Source organism: Hemitrygon akajei, chromosome 31 (assembly GCF_048418815.1).
Source record: "Hemitrygon akajei chromosome 31, sHemAka1.3, whole genome shotgun sequence".
NCBI classification, from domain to species: Eukaryota; Metazoa; Chordata; class Chondrichthyes; order Myliobatiformes; family Dasyatidae; genus Hemitrygon; species Hemitrygon akajei.
This window is the reverse complement of record NC_133154.1, coordinates 18,975,749-18,993,277: the sequence shown is the minus strand read 5'-3', so window position 1 is coordinate 18,993,277 and position 17,529 is coordinate 18,975,749. Positions and strand designations below refer to the sequence as shown.

The 17,529-nt window shown below is 44.8% G+C and overlaps 1 protein-coding gene across 1 annotated transcript in view; it reads left to right on the top strand.

Annotated features, from left to right (window-relative positions):
* sgsm3 (small G protein signaling modulator 3) overlaps positions 1 to 17,529 on the top strand; it is a 115,312-nt gene that overhangs the window by 19,178 nt on the left and 78,605 nt on the right. The window contains exons 6-8 of the mRNA XM_073033464.1: positions 7,531 to 7,594; positions 9,620 to 9,828; positions 15,196 to 15,303. Of these exons, the coding sequence (XP_072889565.1) occupies positions 7,531 to 7,594; positions 9,620 to 9,828; positions 15,196 to 15,303 (381 nt within the window). The remainder of the gene's footprint in view (positions 1 to 7,530; positions 7,595 to 9,619; positions 9,829 to 15,195; positions 15,304 to 17,529) is intronic.

The window sequence follows — 17,529 nt, the reverse complement described above, 5'->3', positions numbered from 1 at the left end:
GCTGAAGGGCCTGTTCCCATGCTGTACTGTTCTGTGTTCTACCTGCAAGCTTACAGATGGAGGTAAATGGTAACACAGGACGTGGAGGACAGTGTGGGCCACGTTAATGTGCTAGATCTTTTTGAGAATCAAGATGTGGTGATGTTGGATCTTTTGAACAGTACCAAGATAGATAAGTCCCCAGGACATGATATACTCAATCGCAGGTTATTGGAAGAGACAAGAGAAGAGATTGCTGGAGTCTTTACAAAGACCTTTGTATTGTCATGTGCACCATTCTGGTTGCCCCATTACAGGAAGGACGTGGAGGCTATGGAGAGAGTCTCGGGTTCTGCTTGGATTAAAGGGTGTGAGCCATAAGAAGAATTTCAACAAACTTGGGTTGTGTTAGAAGGCAATAGACAATAGGTGCAGAAGTAGACCATTTGGCCCTTCGAGCCTGCACCGCCATTCTGAGATCATGGCTGATCAATTCCTATCAATACCCGGTTCCTGCCTTGTCCCCATATCCCTTGATTCCCCTATCCATAAGATACCTATAATATTCCCCCATAATATAATATAATATAATTCCCCTATACATAAGATAAGAAGCTGACAGGAGACCTGATAAAACTTTATAAAATGATGAGCAACACATACAGAGTGAACTGTAAGAATCTTCCCAGGGTAGAAATGTCAAGAAATGGGAGTCATGCATTTGTGTTGTAAAGGGGAAGTTTAAAGGATATGTAGAGTAGGTTTTCATATACAATTCTCAAGGCACTCTAGCTATATATGCAGAATGTGTCTAAGACTTTTGCAGAGTACTGCTCCTCGAGTAGTAGGTGCCTGAAACGGGCTGCCAGGGATAGCGATGCAAACAGATACAACAGTGGTGTTTAAGAGGCTGGTAGACAGACTGATGATTATGCAAGGAACGGAAAGTTACGGATCACGTACAAGCGGAAGGGATTTAGTTTTATTCAGCATTGCGGCGCAGACGTTATGGGCTGGAAGTTCTGTTCCTGTGCTGTACTGATCTGTGTTCCATGGCAACACCTTCTATGCCTGGGCGATTCAAAGTGCTCGTCGAGACACTTCATAAGAGGTGTCAGTGACCCTGTTTTCACCAGTCTCTCAGGTAGCACTTTCCAGGGACCCACCACTTGGGTGAAAACGGTCTCCCTCAGATTCCTCTATACTTCTTCTCCCTTACCCTAATTCTGTAAGAGGTCTTATCTAACTCTGACATGAGGGAAAGTTTCCTGCAGTCTGCCCTTGCCCTATCTATACCCCATAATTCTGGACCAGTGCTGCTGGGGCCTGATCCACCCTGGCTGGGTCGCCTGGGTGAGAGTGTCTGAAAGACCTGAAGCACCCAGTGACCCCAGGTTACATCATCGTTGATGTGTCCCAATGTCATCTCAGCATCATCACACCTCAGCCATGTCCCCTCTTAAACTCCTCTCCTCCGGGAAACGAATCTGGCCTCTCCCTGTTCCCTCTGACTATTTATAAAGCATGGAATCTCTGGGACTCTGACAAATTGCACATGGCCATTGTGGAATCTGTGTCTTCTTCCGTCTGGTATCACTTCATCTATTACAGATAAATCATGAAGGATAAAGGCAGAGAGCCCATGCTTGTGAACAAATCCGTAAGTTACAACAAGGTGCCTTTCCTTCTTTAAGGTACCTTTAGGTTCCAAATAAAAGATGTTCTTCCCAGCACTTTTGTTCCCAGATTATAAAAAGAACACTTCCAGTCCTGCAAACAACACACAAAAGGTTAACAGCTTGAAGCTCTCAGCCTGACCTCTCATATTCACAGTTTCTTTGAGAAGCGCAACATCTTACCAAACACCATTAGTTTTTGTTCCCACACACCAAAACTATCTCCTGCTCTCACTCTCTCCAATGTAAATTGGCCAGGCTCTCTACAATATTTTAAAATTCAGAGCACCCATACACTTAAGCTCCATTGCTCGTGCCCTCTTTACCTGGACCATCTGGGTGCCTGATGTGGCCTGGGTAGGAACCAAATCTCCTTAAACAAGATACTCACACAACTTGTCCCCGTTCTCCCTCAGTGACCTTCACTCCTTGAATCCTGCCGACCATGCCAGACTGTCGAACTAGCTGGACAACAGTAGATAATAATTCATAGTCAGCAGTCTGGTCTCAAGGTGTAAATGGTTTAGACAGGGAAGCAGCTTACCTGTTGTGACGAATTGTGGCTTTTATCCAGAAGATGCAATTACACACCCTATAATGGGTGGACAATGAGCTGTGTTGTATTTATCAGAATCAGGTTTGTGTCCTGATGAAGGGTCTCGGCCCGAAACGTCGACAGCGCTTCTCCCTATAGATGCTGCCTGGCCTGCTGTGTTCCACCAGCATTTTGTGTGTGTTGTTTGAATTTCCAGCATCTGCAGATTTCCTCTTGTTTGCTCTTGATATCACTGGCATATGTTGTGAAATTGATGAACTTCGCGGCAGCAGTACATTGCAATACATGATAATATAGGGGAAAATTTCACAGTAAAGTTAAATAAATTACAATCTATGCCCTCATCACTGGGTCGTTCACACCTATCGCCACCTGAGGGGTTAAGAGATCATTCAGTTGGTTAACTGCCCCTCAGTGCTCTGTCCTGTATATTCTGTGTGTCCTATGAACTCTGCACGTGAGCTTCCCACACTCAATCAGCCGTGCATTGTCTTTGTGCTCTGCGTTCTCTTTCTCATTGAACAGATGAATTGACACAAGGCACAGAAACACCAATATCGCGCAAACTGTTAAGTACAATCACTAGTCCTACTTACCAGCCTTTGGTCCACAGCCTTCTGTAGAATCAAGTGCTCAACTAGATTCTTAAAAGTTTTGAAAGTACAGTATAGGCTTTCCCATCCCCTCAGGCAATGAGTCCCAGATTCCACCACTTATGAATAAATAAGTGTAACGGGGTTTTTTTTTCTTTTTCTTTGTTACTGTGTATGTAATCAAAATGGCGTCTTTGTTTGTTACAAGTAGGAATCCTGGCGCCTGTCTTAATGGTAGGAATGCTATTGTCTTTGTTATGATAAGTGCTGGAAGCTTGTTTGGGACTGTAAACTGATTGTTGTTGGGGACTTTTGGGAGTCGGGTGCGATGGAGTGACAGAGAGAGGACGGAGTGCTGGAAGCCGGGCGACGGAATGGACCCCGAGTGGTGGTCCCCGGCCCAATGTTTTCCTTGAGGAGAGGAGAGGGAGACAGAGGAGTGGGGGAGCATCTGGTCGACCACCGTGGGGGTCCCAGGAGGCGGGTCGAGGAGATCGGAGAGGATCGAATACCAGAAGACATAAGTAATTGAGCTCCAACGATTGTGCACGAAGTGGTTTGGACTTTGATAAGTTTGGCGCCTTTTCTTTTTCTTCTCTTATTCATATATACTGTATCGTTAGTAATCGCTTAGTTATAGTAATCGTTATAAATTGTACTCATTTAATCGCATAAGGTGTACTGTGTGTTTCTTTGGGCGAGGCGGGGACATCACACAGCATCCACACCAGCTGATTACCCAGCTTGGCGGGGCCGAAGGCCGCTCCCCCTAGACTAGAACGAGTTTGAGCGATGCCTGAGGTGACCCAGGGGTTACATTGTGGGTGCGATCGTCCGGGATTGATTTCTGTGGAAGCTGTGTGATCGCCCTCTTTGAATTGTGTCTGCGGCGAAGAGCTGGTGTGCCTTTGTGGGTGTGCGATTGCTGGTTATTTCTGTATGTGTGTTGGGTGTGGTAGTAGTTGGTAGCCCGGAGGTCGTCGTTCGAGTTCCGACTAGCGCTGACGAAATGGTGGTGGTGCCATGGGGTGTCCGTACTGTTTGGAGAGTGAGGTTGGGATTTTTCAGCTATGGCGGTGGGCTCCGCCGGGTTGTTGGGATAATGTCCAGCCCTAAAGGGGCGGAGACGTGGGCGGAGCAGACCTCTCAGTTGTTGGGTGAGTGGCAGTGCTTGGCTGAGGGAAAGCGACAGGGATTGGTTGAAAGTTTGAGTAGGCGGGCTGGTAGCGTTGTTAGAACTGTCGGGCGCAATTATCTCGAAGTGACAGCTGCCAGTTCTGGGAAAGTGTGGGAAAATGCGTGTGGTTCGACGGGAAGTCAAATACCGCAGCTGGGGGGCTTATCATATCCGTGGCAGGAGATTGGTGGGAAGTTTTTAGGGTATCCCTTTTGGTTAGGAGGGCAGATAAATTGCTTGCGGAGACAGGGGGATTTGTCAAGGGGATCAGTTGTTCCGTTGATCCGAGAGATGTCGGGAAACTTAGAGGAGGCCCAGTGGGGGAACGGCTTGGGGTCTCTGGGGGAGCACGTTCCCAGCAATGTACCAAGGAACTCCCGCAAGGAACAGACCCTATTCCTGAAGGCTTAGAGGGACCACGCACTCAGGTGTTGTTACGGATGGATGGAGGTCAAGTTAAAGCCATCCTCGGCACCGGGGCAACGGTTAAGTTGCTGTACAGTTTGTTTTATAACCGTTTTTGGAAGCCTTTACCCTTGATGACATTGACGACACTGGAGATTTGGGGTACCAGTGCCGGTGATTATAAAGACGACGGTTGTTGGTCAGTGAAAATGGAGTTCTTAGAGGCAAATGTGGAGGTGACTGAGGTTCGTGAATCGTTGATGCTGATGTGTCCGGACACTGTTGAGACGGGCAGCGTTTCGGTTATGGAGAGAACCAATATCCTGTTGGTGCGCTTGGGGGCCTGCCCGGAGGAGGCGGGTGAGAGCTGTTTGGAGGCATTATCGATGCACCCAGAGTTTCGAGCTGCTTGTGCGGACGTGTGTAGCAGCATTGGGCCGATACCGAATTCAAACCAGAGCCGGTGGTGGTATGGCCTGGAGGAGTATCTGAGGGTGAGGCCCTCTTAGTGGACGCTGCGAAATACCACCAGGGAGGGGAGTTGACTGCTGAAGACACCTCGGTGAGGCAGAGGTTGCGGCAACTGGCCCCTACAGCGTGGCAGACGTAGGCAGCGTGTGTGTGGATTATATTGGGCCGTAGAGGTGATGGCCTATCTGAGTGGTGCGAAGAGGTTTAAGGTGCTGGATCTGAGGAGTGGATGTTGCCAGATCCCGATGAGTGAGGCCGCCAAGGAGAAGACGGCGGTTAAAAGTTTCCTAGGAGTCTTTCCGGTCCGAAAAGATACCACAGGGTATCTCCGGAGCCCTTGCAACCTTCCTGCAGGGCATGTGGAAGACCATGGGGTGTGGAGGCGTTTGGAATTTTGACGTATGTGGATGATCTCCTGGTATTTGGATTTGCCTCAGGAGAATATGAAGTGAGGTCGTTGCCGGAGCGGCTGAGAACTACAGAGTTAGTGTTTTCTGGACACGGGCCAGGGCTGGCGAAGGTCGCAGCTCGTGAGTGTCTGTCTCTACGGAATCAAGTTTGAAATGAAGACTGAGAGACCAGAGAGAGTGATCTGGAACCATTTGAAAGACTTACAAGTTGGAGAGAACGAAGAAAGTTGTTTGACTGAGAGCCACAGCAAACTGAGAGCCTGGAGAAGGTAGTTTGTGGAGGTGAAGAAATTGCGGACAAATCTTGGAAGGGGGAAGCGGTAGCTTGAAGGGAACCTGAAGATGACCATCGACAGTTCAAATGAAGTGCAAACCTGACGGTTGATCTGGAAGAAGTCATGAGGAGAAAAAAAAAGAAGCTGGAGAGAAGTGCAGTGAATACTGAACTGGAGGGTGACCAATCGTTAACTGCTGCTTTTCAGGTCAGGGTGGAAGAAGCTGTTGGAGTAACTGCATTCCAGATTGAGATGGCCGGGATGCAGGAGTCAGAACTGCTGAGCCAGGGGCCAGAGAAGAGGATAATCTAAATTGCAGGAGGCTGAAGAGACTGCAGGAGCAGTGCAGGTCACGTGTTTCCGTTTGGAGAAGATCAAACAGCAGCTACCGATCAAAGAAATGAGGAAGAATGCGGATTCAAAGGCTGATGGCTGGATGTGTGGTACATGCTGCCTTTTGCTGACTTCCCTCGATTGAGGAAGAGACCTTTGGCCCTTCTTCCACTGAGTCAGGTGTAGTGGGGAGGGTTAGCTGTGTGCAGTGTGGGGTATGAGTGAGAGATTGAAAGAGGAGTTGGTAGTGGACCCAAGGTATCCCCAGCTGTGTCCTAGCCTAAGGGTTTAGGTGAGGGGGGTACGGAGGTCTCAGAAGGGTTAGGGAACGCCCAGATAGTTGGCCTATATAGCGCCTAAGGAACAGGGCGTGAGGTTTACTGTGTGGGGAGGAGATGTCACTGCTTGTGCTTGGGTTACGGAGTGTTGGCAGGAAAGGTGACGAGTTATCTAATAGTCATGAGGACATGACTTTTATTTGCTGGGGGGAGAGTGTAACGGGGTTTTTTTTTCTTTTTCTTTGTTACTGTGTATGTAATCAAAATGGCGTCTTTGTTTGTTACAAGTAGGAATCCTGGCGCCTGTCTTAATGGTAGGAATGCTATTGTCTTTGTTATGATAAGTGCTGGAAGCTTGTTTGGGACTGTAAACTGATTGTTGTTGGGGACTTTTGGGAGTCGGGTGCGATGGAGTGACAGAGAGAGGACGGAGTGCTGGAAGCCGGGCGACGGAATGGACCCCGAGTGGTGGTCCCCGGCCCAATGTTTTCCTTGAGGAGAGGAGAGGGAGACAGAGGAGTGGGGGAGCATCTGGTCGACCACCGTGGGGGTCCCAGGAGGCGGGTCGAGGAGATCGGAGAGGATCGAATACCAGAAGACATAAGTAATTGAGCTCCAACGATTGTGCACGAAGTGGTTTGGACTTTGATAAGTTTGGCGCCTTTTCTTTTTCTTCTCTTATTCATATATACTGTATCGTTAGTAATCGCTTAGTTATAGTAATCGTTATAAATTGTACTCATTTAATCGCATAAGGTGTACTGTGTGTTTCTTTGGGCGAGGCGGGGACATCACACAGCATCCACACCAGCTGATTACCCAGCTTGGCGGGGCCGAAGGCCGCTCCCCCTAGACTAGAACGAGTTTGAGCGATGCCTGAGGTGACCCAGGGGTTACATAAGCTTCTACTTTGAACCCCTCTAACTATACCCTAAACAAGACTTCTAATTTTAGATACATCTCTTCAGGGGAAAAGTTCCCTGCTATCTCCTCTCTCTACGCCCTTTATATGCCTGTGTACTTGGTGAACTGTGTACTCCGCCTGCTCCACGTGAAGGAAAGCAAACCCAGCCTATCCAATCTGTCTTCATAACTGAAGTTCTCCAGGCTCCATCCTCCCCCATAATCCCCCCCACCATTCTTCCTCTCAGTCCCCTCCCAATTTCCTTCCAAATCCCACGTCCACATCCAATTCCGTGCCAGTTTACCCCACATACTCATCCCCAGTGTTGAAGACACAGAGCTGTAAAAGTGAGTGGCTCCCCCTTTTTGGAATTTGACTGATTATGGGGTTTTCCTGGCCAGGGAGGACTTTCAGTGTCTAATCACTTGTCGATGCATACGTGGCATGGAATTCACCCGCTGCTTTTCTTCCAGGAGGATTCTGTAGCACACCCAGAGTTCCAGTACGATGTGTTTGGATTCCGTATAGACAAAGAAGGTAACCGTGCGTTTCTGTTCCAGGCTCTCTGCTTGTCCACCACTGCCAGTGACCACCTGCAGTTACAGTCCAAATTCACTTCGTAGGAGCTGTTTTCAAATAAAATTTCACACTAGATCTGCAAAGTTCAGTTGACCAAATGTTTCGACAAAGAGGGAGGATTTTATTATGGCAACACTGAATGAGGACATTCAGCCCATCAGTTCCATGCTAGGACCCGACAGAGCAATTTTTCAGTCCCATTTATTTCCCAGTAATCCTTTAATCTGTTCTCTCCTGCATGCCCATCAACTCCATTTGATTTAACTACACCAGAGTTACTGTGTAGAAATCAGTTGGCCTGCCGATCCAGTGTGTCTTTGGGATGTTGGAGGAGGTTACAGGACTTGGCAGGTGAAGGGAAGCCCCCGCGGTCACAGGAAAACTCCATATAGATGACACTGAAGTCAGAAGAGAGCCCAGGTCACTTGAGACAGCAGCACTAACTGCTCTGACGAGCGACTGAAAAGAAAGGAGGAAGGTTAGGGAAAGCAGTGCCAGGCGTGGAACTTCAATTGTCGAAGATACAGCAGCCAACAGTTGGATCATTAAAATTTAGATTTCACGAAAAAAACAGCTTTGGAGGAGTACAGAAATCAAAGAAGTGTTGTAGGCTGGTGAATGTTGCAGTGGGGAAGGAGAGTCTGAAAACTAGGATGAGAATTTTAGAACTGAGGAAATGGTGTTACGGGAGTCAGCGCAGATCAGTGTATAAATATGCGATAAGTGAACAGGGCTAGGTGCAAGCTGGAATGTAGCTAGAGAAATTTGGATGATGTTAACTTTATAGAGATTGTAAGAGGGACCGCAAGTCCCCCTCAACCATCAGGCTCTTGAACCAAAGGGGATAACTTCACTTGCCCCATCATTCAGATGTTCCCACAACCTATGGACTCACTTTCAGGGACTCTTTATCTAATGTTCTTGATAATTTATTGTTACTTATTTTTTATTACTATTTCTTTCTTTTTATATTTGCACAGTTTGTTGTCTTTTGCACACTGGTTGAATGCCCAAGTTGGTGCGGTCTTTCATTGATTCTATGATCATTATTATTATATTATGGATTTACTGAGTGTGCCTGCGAGAAAATGAATCTCAGGGTTGTATGTGGTGACATATATGTACTTTAAACTTTGAAGCCAGGAGAATCCTGGGGTATTAAAGGGTTTCAGCAGCACATGACCTGAGGCATACAGAATTACAGTGTTAAGGAATTTGAAGTTGGGGTGGTCTAAAGCTCACCTGATTCAGCAGGGAATGGATGTAGACAAGAAAGGGGCATATGATGAAGTTTGTTGGTTTCCTGGTGTTTAGCTGAAGAAAATTTGTGCTTAATAAAACTTAAGGGTTTCAAGAAAAGCTGTGATAAGTTGGAACTCATTGTTTCAGCAGACATTTGGAATCCATTATACTTTTGAAGGATGCTACCGAGGAGCAGTAAGTGGATGCGAGAAACCTGAAATTCACTTTCAGGTATTAATTAAGGAAGTCACAAGATTGGGAAAGACTACGATAATAGATTACAAACAAAGACAGTAACCTAATCACAGATGGCAAAGAAACCAGGGATAAAATGTGATATGAGTTGAGCTGGAGGGAGAGCAAAGGATAGATCTAATCTTAATGGATTCCTGAAGTAACAGCATCGGAGTAGGAAGCGAAACCACTGCAGGGAGCCCGCTGTCTGAAACGAGATAGGTATGAATGGAAACAGGGGATTGCAGTCCCACCCAGCTGGATAATGGAGGAGAGACAATGCGGAGAGATGATGGGATGGGATTTTGTAAAGGACTTCATTCTGGGCAAGAAGATTCTGAGACTTGGTTTATTATAGTCACATCAGATTGGTTACCGTTTTGACATTGATAAAGGTTTTAGTTCTGTGTCAGAGAAGAAATATAGTACGGATTCAGTTGTAGATCGATTCATTGATGATATAGAAAGCACCCAAAAGACTGATGTATCTTTGTTGTGATTCAATAGATGGATCAGAAACAAATCACCGGAGAGTTCTTGGAATCCCACTCCCAGAAGATCCTCAGCAGAGGCTGAGATGGCAAGCATACCTTGAGTTCACGCACAATCACGACGTCGGCGATCTGACGTGGGATAAAATTGACGTAGTACTGCAGCGTTCTCAGAAACTGCGAACTTTGGTCCTTTCCGGGATCCCGCACACCTTGCGACCGCAGGTAAACCCACTGGTGTCCTTTCCCCAACTTTGTGTTTGCATGCTAATAGTTTTCTAATCTGCTCTTTGGTTCATCTACTATTGCCAAATACAGTAATGAGTTACCCAGTGCGGCTGCTTAAATACTGGGTTATTATTATGCACTTAATAGTACTTCCATTTCCTTACCCCTTCATCTAGACCTTCTGCCCATTTAATTTTGGATAACTGACGTCAACATTTGCAAATTGATTTATTAACTCTGCATTTAAGAACTTTTGCAGCAATGCAATGCCATCAGCTCTTTTGGCCACATGACTCTCATCTGTGAATCCAGTTTCCAGCCATAATGCACATCAAATTCCCTTTCTTCTTTGTTGAGGTCACTGTATCATGAGTCATCATAATTTATTATTCAATTTTGTCCAAAGAAGCTTCTAAAGGCGTGCATTTCACCGAAGTCATAACCATTAATACTAAGCTGGATGTAATTAATAGAATTATAGAAATGCTCATCAGGTGGGCAGCAGACATCTGTTAAATCTTGCCACTTTTGTTGTGTACCATTCAGCTAGGTCTTCTAATATACAGTAACAACCTATGACAAATTCAGAGTGGATCAAATTATAGGCACATTTTATTCTTTTCTTACAAGGGAAGCCACTCCACAAATTATTGTCTGGAAAATAGCTTCAATCTTATAGCTTAAACAAACCACTTGTATCCTTTACAGATAAGCAATTAGGTTGTTCCATTACGTAATGGCATTCTTCTGTTTTCTGTGTCTGCCTCTTGTTCCTGACATTTGGCTTCAGAGGCTTCTTCCCCCATGATAGCCGTATTGTTGTCAAAACATTCCCCCATGAAACAGTAGGTGCAAGGGTCTAGCTGAGTTTGCTGGCTCTCCTGCAATGTTCATCCCTTTCTCCACGGCGCTGAGGCTTTGAAACAATCCAGCTTGCTATGCATTTTTGCCCCACTGCTGTGATGAACTGGGATCAAGTCTTGGGCTTACCCCGGCTACTCCAGGAGCAGATCTGGGGGGCTCAGTCTGGTTCGAAATGCTGTTAGCTTGCTTCTATAGTTGGCACAATTTGTGTTTTTTTTTTCCCCCTCTCTTTCTCTGAGCAGTAGTTTTTGGTCTTTTTTTTAATGTGGCTGCCTGTAGACAGACTAATCTCAAGGTGTATAATTTATATGTTCTTTGATAATAAATGTGCTTTGAATCTTTAGATCTTTGATTTGATAAAACACACACACACAGAAACTCCTTGTAAGTCTCCATCCAAGCAAACCAACAAACCAGCGAAGCACTCTGGGATCACACAGGTTCCATTTTGTCACATTACATTTTACAAAAGTTATAAATTCATAAAGAATTCAGGGTTACAGATATGTTGCACTTTCATGCTATTAATAATCTGTAACATTTCCTACAAATTTAAAATAGGCACCCTGAATGTCACCCCTAGAACTGCACTAAGTGGTACAAAGGGCAGCAATGTTATAATGGAGTAGAGTAGAAACATGGGACATCATGTTACAGATATACAACATGTTGGAGAGACTGCACTTGTAGTCTTGAGTATTGTTCTGGTCATCCTGTCAGAACTGGAAGGACATGATTAAACTTGGAAATGATTTACCAACATGTCGCTGGGATGCAAGGACTTGAGTTATGAGGTGAGGCTGAATAGGTTAGAACTGTTTTTCCTGGAGCAAAGGAAGCTGAGAGGTAAACTTGTAGAGATCTATAAAATCTTGAGGGGATTGGATAAGGTGAGGAAGTAGTAGCACTGCGTACAATTGCAATGTTTAGAGGAGATTTGGACAAATTCATGGGTAGAAAAGGTTATGGGACTAACTCCTGGTAGGGCACCTGGTTAACGTGAAAGAGTTGGGCTGCTGTGCTGTATGACTCTATGAATGTAAATCTATGAATAGAGAGAAGGGGTGAAAGATTAAGCGTATGGTTAGAACGTTGGAATCAATTGTCTACACATCTGAGTTTGAAAGAAAAAAAATGAATTTGTGGCAAAATGTGAAAGGAGTCAGGAGAGCAAGGGATCTTCTGACATTGCAATCTATGGCTTGTTTGAATAAGACCGTAAGGGTATAAAACATAGGAGCAGAATTAGGCCATTCAGCCTATCGAGTCTGCTCCACCATTCCATGGCTGATTTATTTTCCCTCTCAACCCCATTATCTTGCCTTCTTCCTGTGACCTTTGATACACTTACTAATGAAGAATCTATCAACATCCGCTTTAAATATACCCAATAACTTGGCCTCCACATGAATCAATTCCACAGATTCACCACCACCCTCTGGCTAAAAGAATTCCTCATCTCTGATCTAAAGGAATGTCCTTGCATACTGGTCCTAGACCCCCCACTATAGGAAACATCCTCTCCATGTCCACTTTGTCTAGGCCTTTCAATATATGATAGGTTTCAATGAGATTCACCCCCCCCCCCCCCACATTCTTCTAAACTCCAGTGAGTACAGGCCCAGAGCCATCACACACACCACACACCCTTTCCTTCCCAGGATCATTCTCGTGAACCTCCTCTGGACTCTTTCCTATGACTGAACAGGGGCCAAAATTTCAAACAATGTGCAGAGCTGCAGTATATTCCTCTTGCGGGTGCACTGCTGGTACAGGAATCGTTGCAGCAGAAAATTCTCGCGGGGAACTGTAAAGAGGAAGCTCTCTCCGAAACCAATGGTGTAACATGTGTGAAATACACAGAAAATTAGAGACACTCAGCAGGTCGGGCAGCATGCATGGGGAGAGGAACAGTTATTGTTCCAGATTGAAGACCCTTCAGCACAACTGAGTACGTTCTGATCGAAGGGGCTTTCCCAGTCCTGATGAAAGAATTCAACCTGAAGCCTCAGCTGTTCCTCTTTCCGTGGAAGCTGACTGACTGCTGAGTTTTTGCAGAATTTACCATTTTTATTTCAGATTTCAGGCATTTGTAAGTTGAGGAATGCCTCCAAGCTTGTTTTGTTATTCAGGACTCAAATGCACCCACCATTCTGCCAATGATAGGAGCTGTTCTATTGTATATTTCTGTGTGGATTTTAAAATCACAATGAAGTTCCATGTCATATGCACTTAACTGACAGTAGCAGTCACAAAAAAAGCACAAGTTAAGCATAAATTATACACAGCATTTACAAGAAAACACAATTAGACCAACATAACAAGTCCATTAAGGCAGAGTAATCAAAGCAGGTTATAGTGTTGCTAAACTGTAGAGACCTGGTTCCACTTGGTTCAAGAACTAAATTGTTTTCGGTGCTTGAACCTGGTGACATGTTTCTTCAAGTTTCTGTACATACTGCCCAAGGGTATTTGTGAGAAGATAGTATGGGCCAGAAGGTGGAGAACTTTCATGGTAGATGTTGTCTTCTTGACATTTAGATGCTGCCGATGGTGGGGAAGGACGTGTCCATGATGTATTGGGCTGAGTCTCTGCAGCTTCGTATGTCGATGAAACCAGTCAGGATATATTCAATACATTCATTCATTATGACCTGGGCGATCATGGTCTTGACCGTGATTGTTCTAGGCAGATTTTTCTACAGAAGCGGTTTGCCATCGCCTTCTTCTGGGCAGTGTGCCTTTACAAGATGGGTGACCCCAAACATTATCAATACTCTTCAGAGACTGGCTGCCTGGCATCCGTGGTTGCATAACCAGGACATGATATGTACCAACTGCTCACACGACCATCACCACCTGCTCCCACGGCTTCTTGTGACCCTGGTCGGGGTGGGGTGGTTGCAGGAGGGGATAAAGTGGTGCTACACCTTACCCAAGGGTGACCTGCAGGCTAAAGGAGGGAAGGAACTCCCTACACCCACTTTGGTAGAGGCGCATCTCCATCCCGCCACCCAAGTATTCAACAGTACATCTGAATTGAATTGAATTGACTTTATTACACCCTTCACATACATGAGGAGTAAAAATCTTTACGTTACATCTCTGTCTAATTGTGTAATGTGCAATTTATAGTAATTTATAATAAATAAATTTATGTACAACAAGATAGTCAATACAGTATAACGTAGAAATACAGTTGTGTCAACACGAATTAATCAGTCTGATGGTCTGGTGGAAGAAGCTGTCCCAAAGCCTGTTGGTCCTGGTTTTTATGCTGCGGTACCATTTCCCAGATGGTAGCAGCTGGAACAGTTTGTGGTTGGGGTGACTCAGGTCTCCAATGATCTTTCTGGCCCTTTTTACACACCTGTATTTGTAAATGTCCTGAATAGTGGGACAGATGAGCTGGGATGCCCGCACCACTCTCGCTAGAGTCCTGTGATTGAGGGAAGTACAGTTCCCATACCAGGCAGTGATGCAGCCAGTCAGGATGCTCTCAATTGTGCCCCTGTAGGAAGAAGAGGTTTGTTAATGTTCGGTGACAACCCCAATCTTCTAAAAATATAAAGGCACTTTCTTACTGGTGATATGACTTGTTATTCCTAATATGCACAGCTACTTCATATCTTCTTTTACTCTGATTATTTCATATTCAAAAATATCTTGTTTTCAGTTAATGTGTTTTTTTGCAGCCATCTCTCAGTTGCTTTTACAACATTTAGTTTTTGATTAGTGCCTCCAGTTAATAATGAACAGAATGTATTACTGTAAAATAAGTTTTATTTTAATAGTGGTTCTTATTTATTCACCATTTTGTTTAAAGTCTTCACTTAATACCTGGTCATAGAGTCACAGAAACAGGCCCTTTCGCTCATTTAGTCTAGTCTCATCGACCTGCATCCAGACCGTGGCACTCCATGCCCCTCCCATCCATGTACCTATCCAAACTTCCCTTAAACGTTGAAATCAAAATCACATCCAATACTTGTGCTGGCAGCTCGTTCCACACACTCACCATCCTCTGAGTGAGGATGCTTCCCCTTATATTCCCCATAAATGTTTCACCTTTCACCCTTAACCCCTGACCTCTAGTTGAGGTCTCACCCAGCCTCAGTGGAGAAAGCCTGCTTGCATTTACCCTATCTGTACCCCACATAATTTTGTATGCCTCTATCAAAACTCCCCTCAGTCTTCTATGTTCTAGGGAATAAAGTTCTAACTTCTTCAATCTATCCTAACAACTCAGGTCCTCCAGTCCCGGTAAATTCCTTGTAAATTTTCTTTGTACTCTTTCAATCTTATTGACATCTTTCCTGTAAATGGTCAGACACATATTTGTCCTTTAACTCCTGTTTTTAATTCAGGCTTATTTCTTTGTCTCGCCGATCCCTAACTCTCCCCAACCCCATACCTTAAATATGAAATTTCTTGCTCTGTTATTTCTCAGCCTGATTTTGAAGTTCTGCGATTTTTCTTATTAATCTTGTCTCTCTCTAGATCTGGATGCGGTTGTCAGGAGCTCTGCAGAAGAAACGGAACACTGAAACCTCATACCGTGACATCGTCAAAAACAGCTCCAACGATAGTGGCATTGCAGCTAAACAGGTGAAGGAGTCAGTGTAAATAACTTTAATAATAAAATATTATCCACAGAAAGTAACTTTATAGTGTTTTACTGTCCCACTGTGCCTCATGTAGGCACACCCAGTGGTCAAAGTTCAAAAGTTCAAAGTACATTTATGATCAAAGTATGTATACATTATACAACTTTGAGATTTTATCCTAACAGGCAGCCACGAAGCAAAGAAACCCATATTTATGTATATTAAAAAAGTCCATCGAGCACCCCATGTGCAGAGAGAAAATAAAACACATCATGCCCATAAAAAGAACCCATTAAAAAAAAAGGAACTGATATATATAAAAAAACCAGCCGAACAGAGAAAATAAAACCACAAGCCAGATAGCGTTCTGAACTGAGGTCCACCAGAGAGTCCCATAGTTCAGTGCAGAGCCGAATAAACGTGGATCAGCGAAGTGAATCAGCCGTCCAACTGGAGGCATTCAGTGTGGGTACATAGAACATGCACTTCGGTTCATTGAGAATGCATTCAGGGTGGCCAATTGGAGCTTTGCAGCTATAGAACTGTAGAGCCCAGAAACTGGCCATCCGGCCCACCACACCCACATGCAATACGTGTAGGCCTCCGTTAGTCTCGATAGACCATGGATTTGCGCCTTGGAAAATTTCCAGGGCGCAAGCCTGGGCAAGGTTTTTTTTTATGGAAGACCAACAGTTGCCCAAGCTGCAAGTCTCCCCTCTCCACGCCACCAATGTTCCAAGGGAAGGGCACTAGTCATTGCAATATAGTCATTCGAAGACACGACCATTAGTTGTGCAGTGAAAGGGAAGTGCTCAGAAGTTGCAATCAGAACATTGAATCCTGTGAGTAAACGTGCTGTAGGGTTGGAGCCGTTTACAGTAGGCCAGGAGGCAAGAGGACCGGAACCATTTTAAATGTGGCTATCTGCCACGTAGCTGAATATTAAGTCCTGCTGCAGCCTTACACCTCCCTCTTTTATCTCGTCACCCCTACCCTGATCAACCTCTGTCTTTCTTTCCTCCTTTAAGATGTAGTTAAAAATTTTGCCTCATTGACAGTTTGTGATCACTGACTAAATATCACACGTGAGTCAGTGTACTTTTCTTTGTGATTGTTCTCCTGTGAAGCAGTTTAAGATTATGTAAAGTTATTATATAAATGCCATGTGCTCTTTTTGAGGGCAGAGAGTCGGAGCAGTTTATGAAGCTTTCAAGGTACCTTTATGATCAAAGTACATATGCAGTATACGACCCTGAGGTTCTCCTTCCCCACAGACAGCCATGAAACAAAGAATATTACAGAACCCATTCAAAGAAAAATATTAAATCCCCCCCACACGCAAAAAAAATCATGCAACCGGCAACAAAAAAAAAAGAAAAAGACAGAATATAAAGCACAAAGTTGAAAGATTCCAGGCATGTTTCAGTTCAACTCATTGTTCATTATCTGCAGGCCGCCCCGATTCAAAATTGCCCAAAATAGCAACAAAAAAAGAAGCAACCAGAAAGCAGAAACATATCATAACGTGAACTGCAGAGACCAGTCCACAAACCACATCAACTAAACCTTCCCCAAGAACTCTGACAGCATCGAGGGAGAGAGAGAGAGTTTCCGAATGTAGGGACCTTCCTCTGGGAGCAGCAAGCGAGGGGGGAGAGGGAGAGACTGTCACATGCAAACACCTTACTCCAGCAGCAGCGAATGAGAGGCCGAACAACCCCCTCGCCTTCCACTCTCGCCTCGATGATTTCAATCTTCCTTGGCGCTTTAATCAATGAAAAACGGTGTTGGTCGTGTACCCTTGAGGCCACACGCCTCACGGAACACCCTCAGAGACAGCAAAGCGCCAGATCACTCAGTGGGCCCAAAAACACGCCACCAAAATGTAGATCGCAGGCTCCAACAGTAGCAGAACCACACTTGAAAGAAAAAGAAGTAGTTTTGTGAACTATCTGAAAGATGTCACCCTTGTCGAGTTGTTCACTGACACCATCTTCTTCCAGATTACAAATGCAAGGATGTGGGTTAAGATATGAGAAGAAGAATTCTGAATGAGTGGAAGGGTGTGAAGGGAGCATTGGAAAAGTTAAATTACTATATGGCAAAAGAATAGTTGAGGATTTCAGAAAGACTGAGTCGAGAGCTTGGGGAGAAAATATCAGTAGCAATTCTTTGCATTGTAGGGAATATAGTGTTGGAAGACTGAATAAGATTTCAGTAGCTTTTT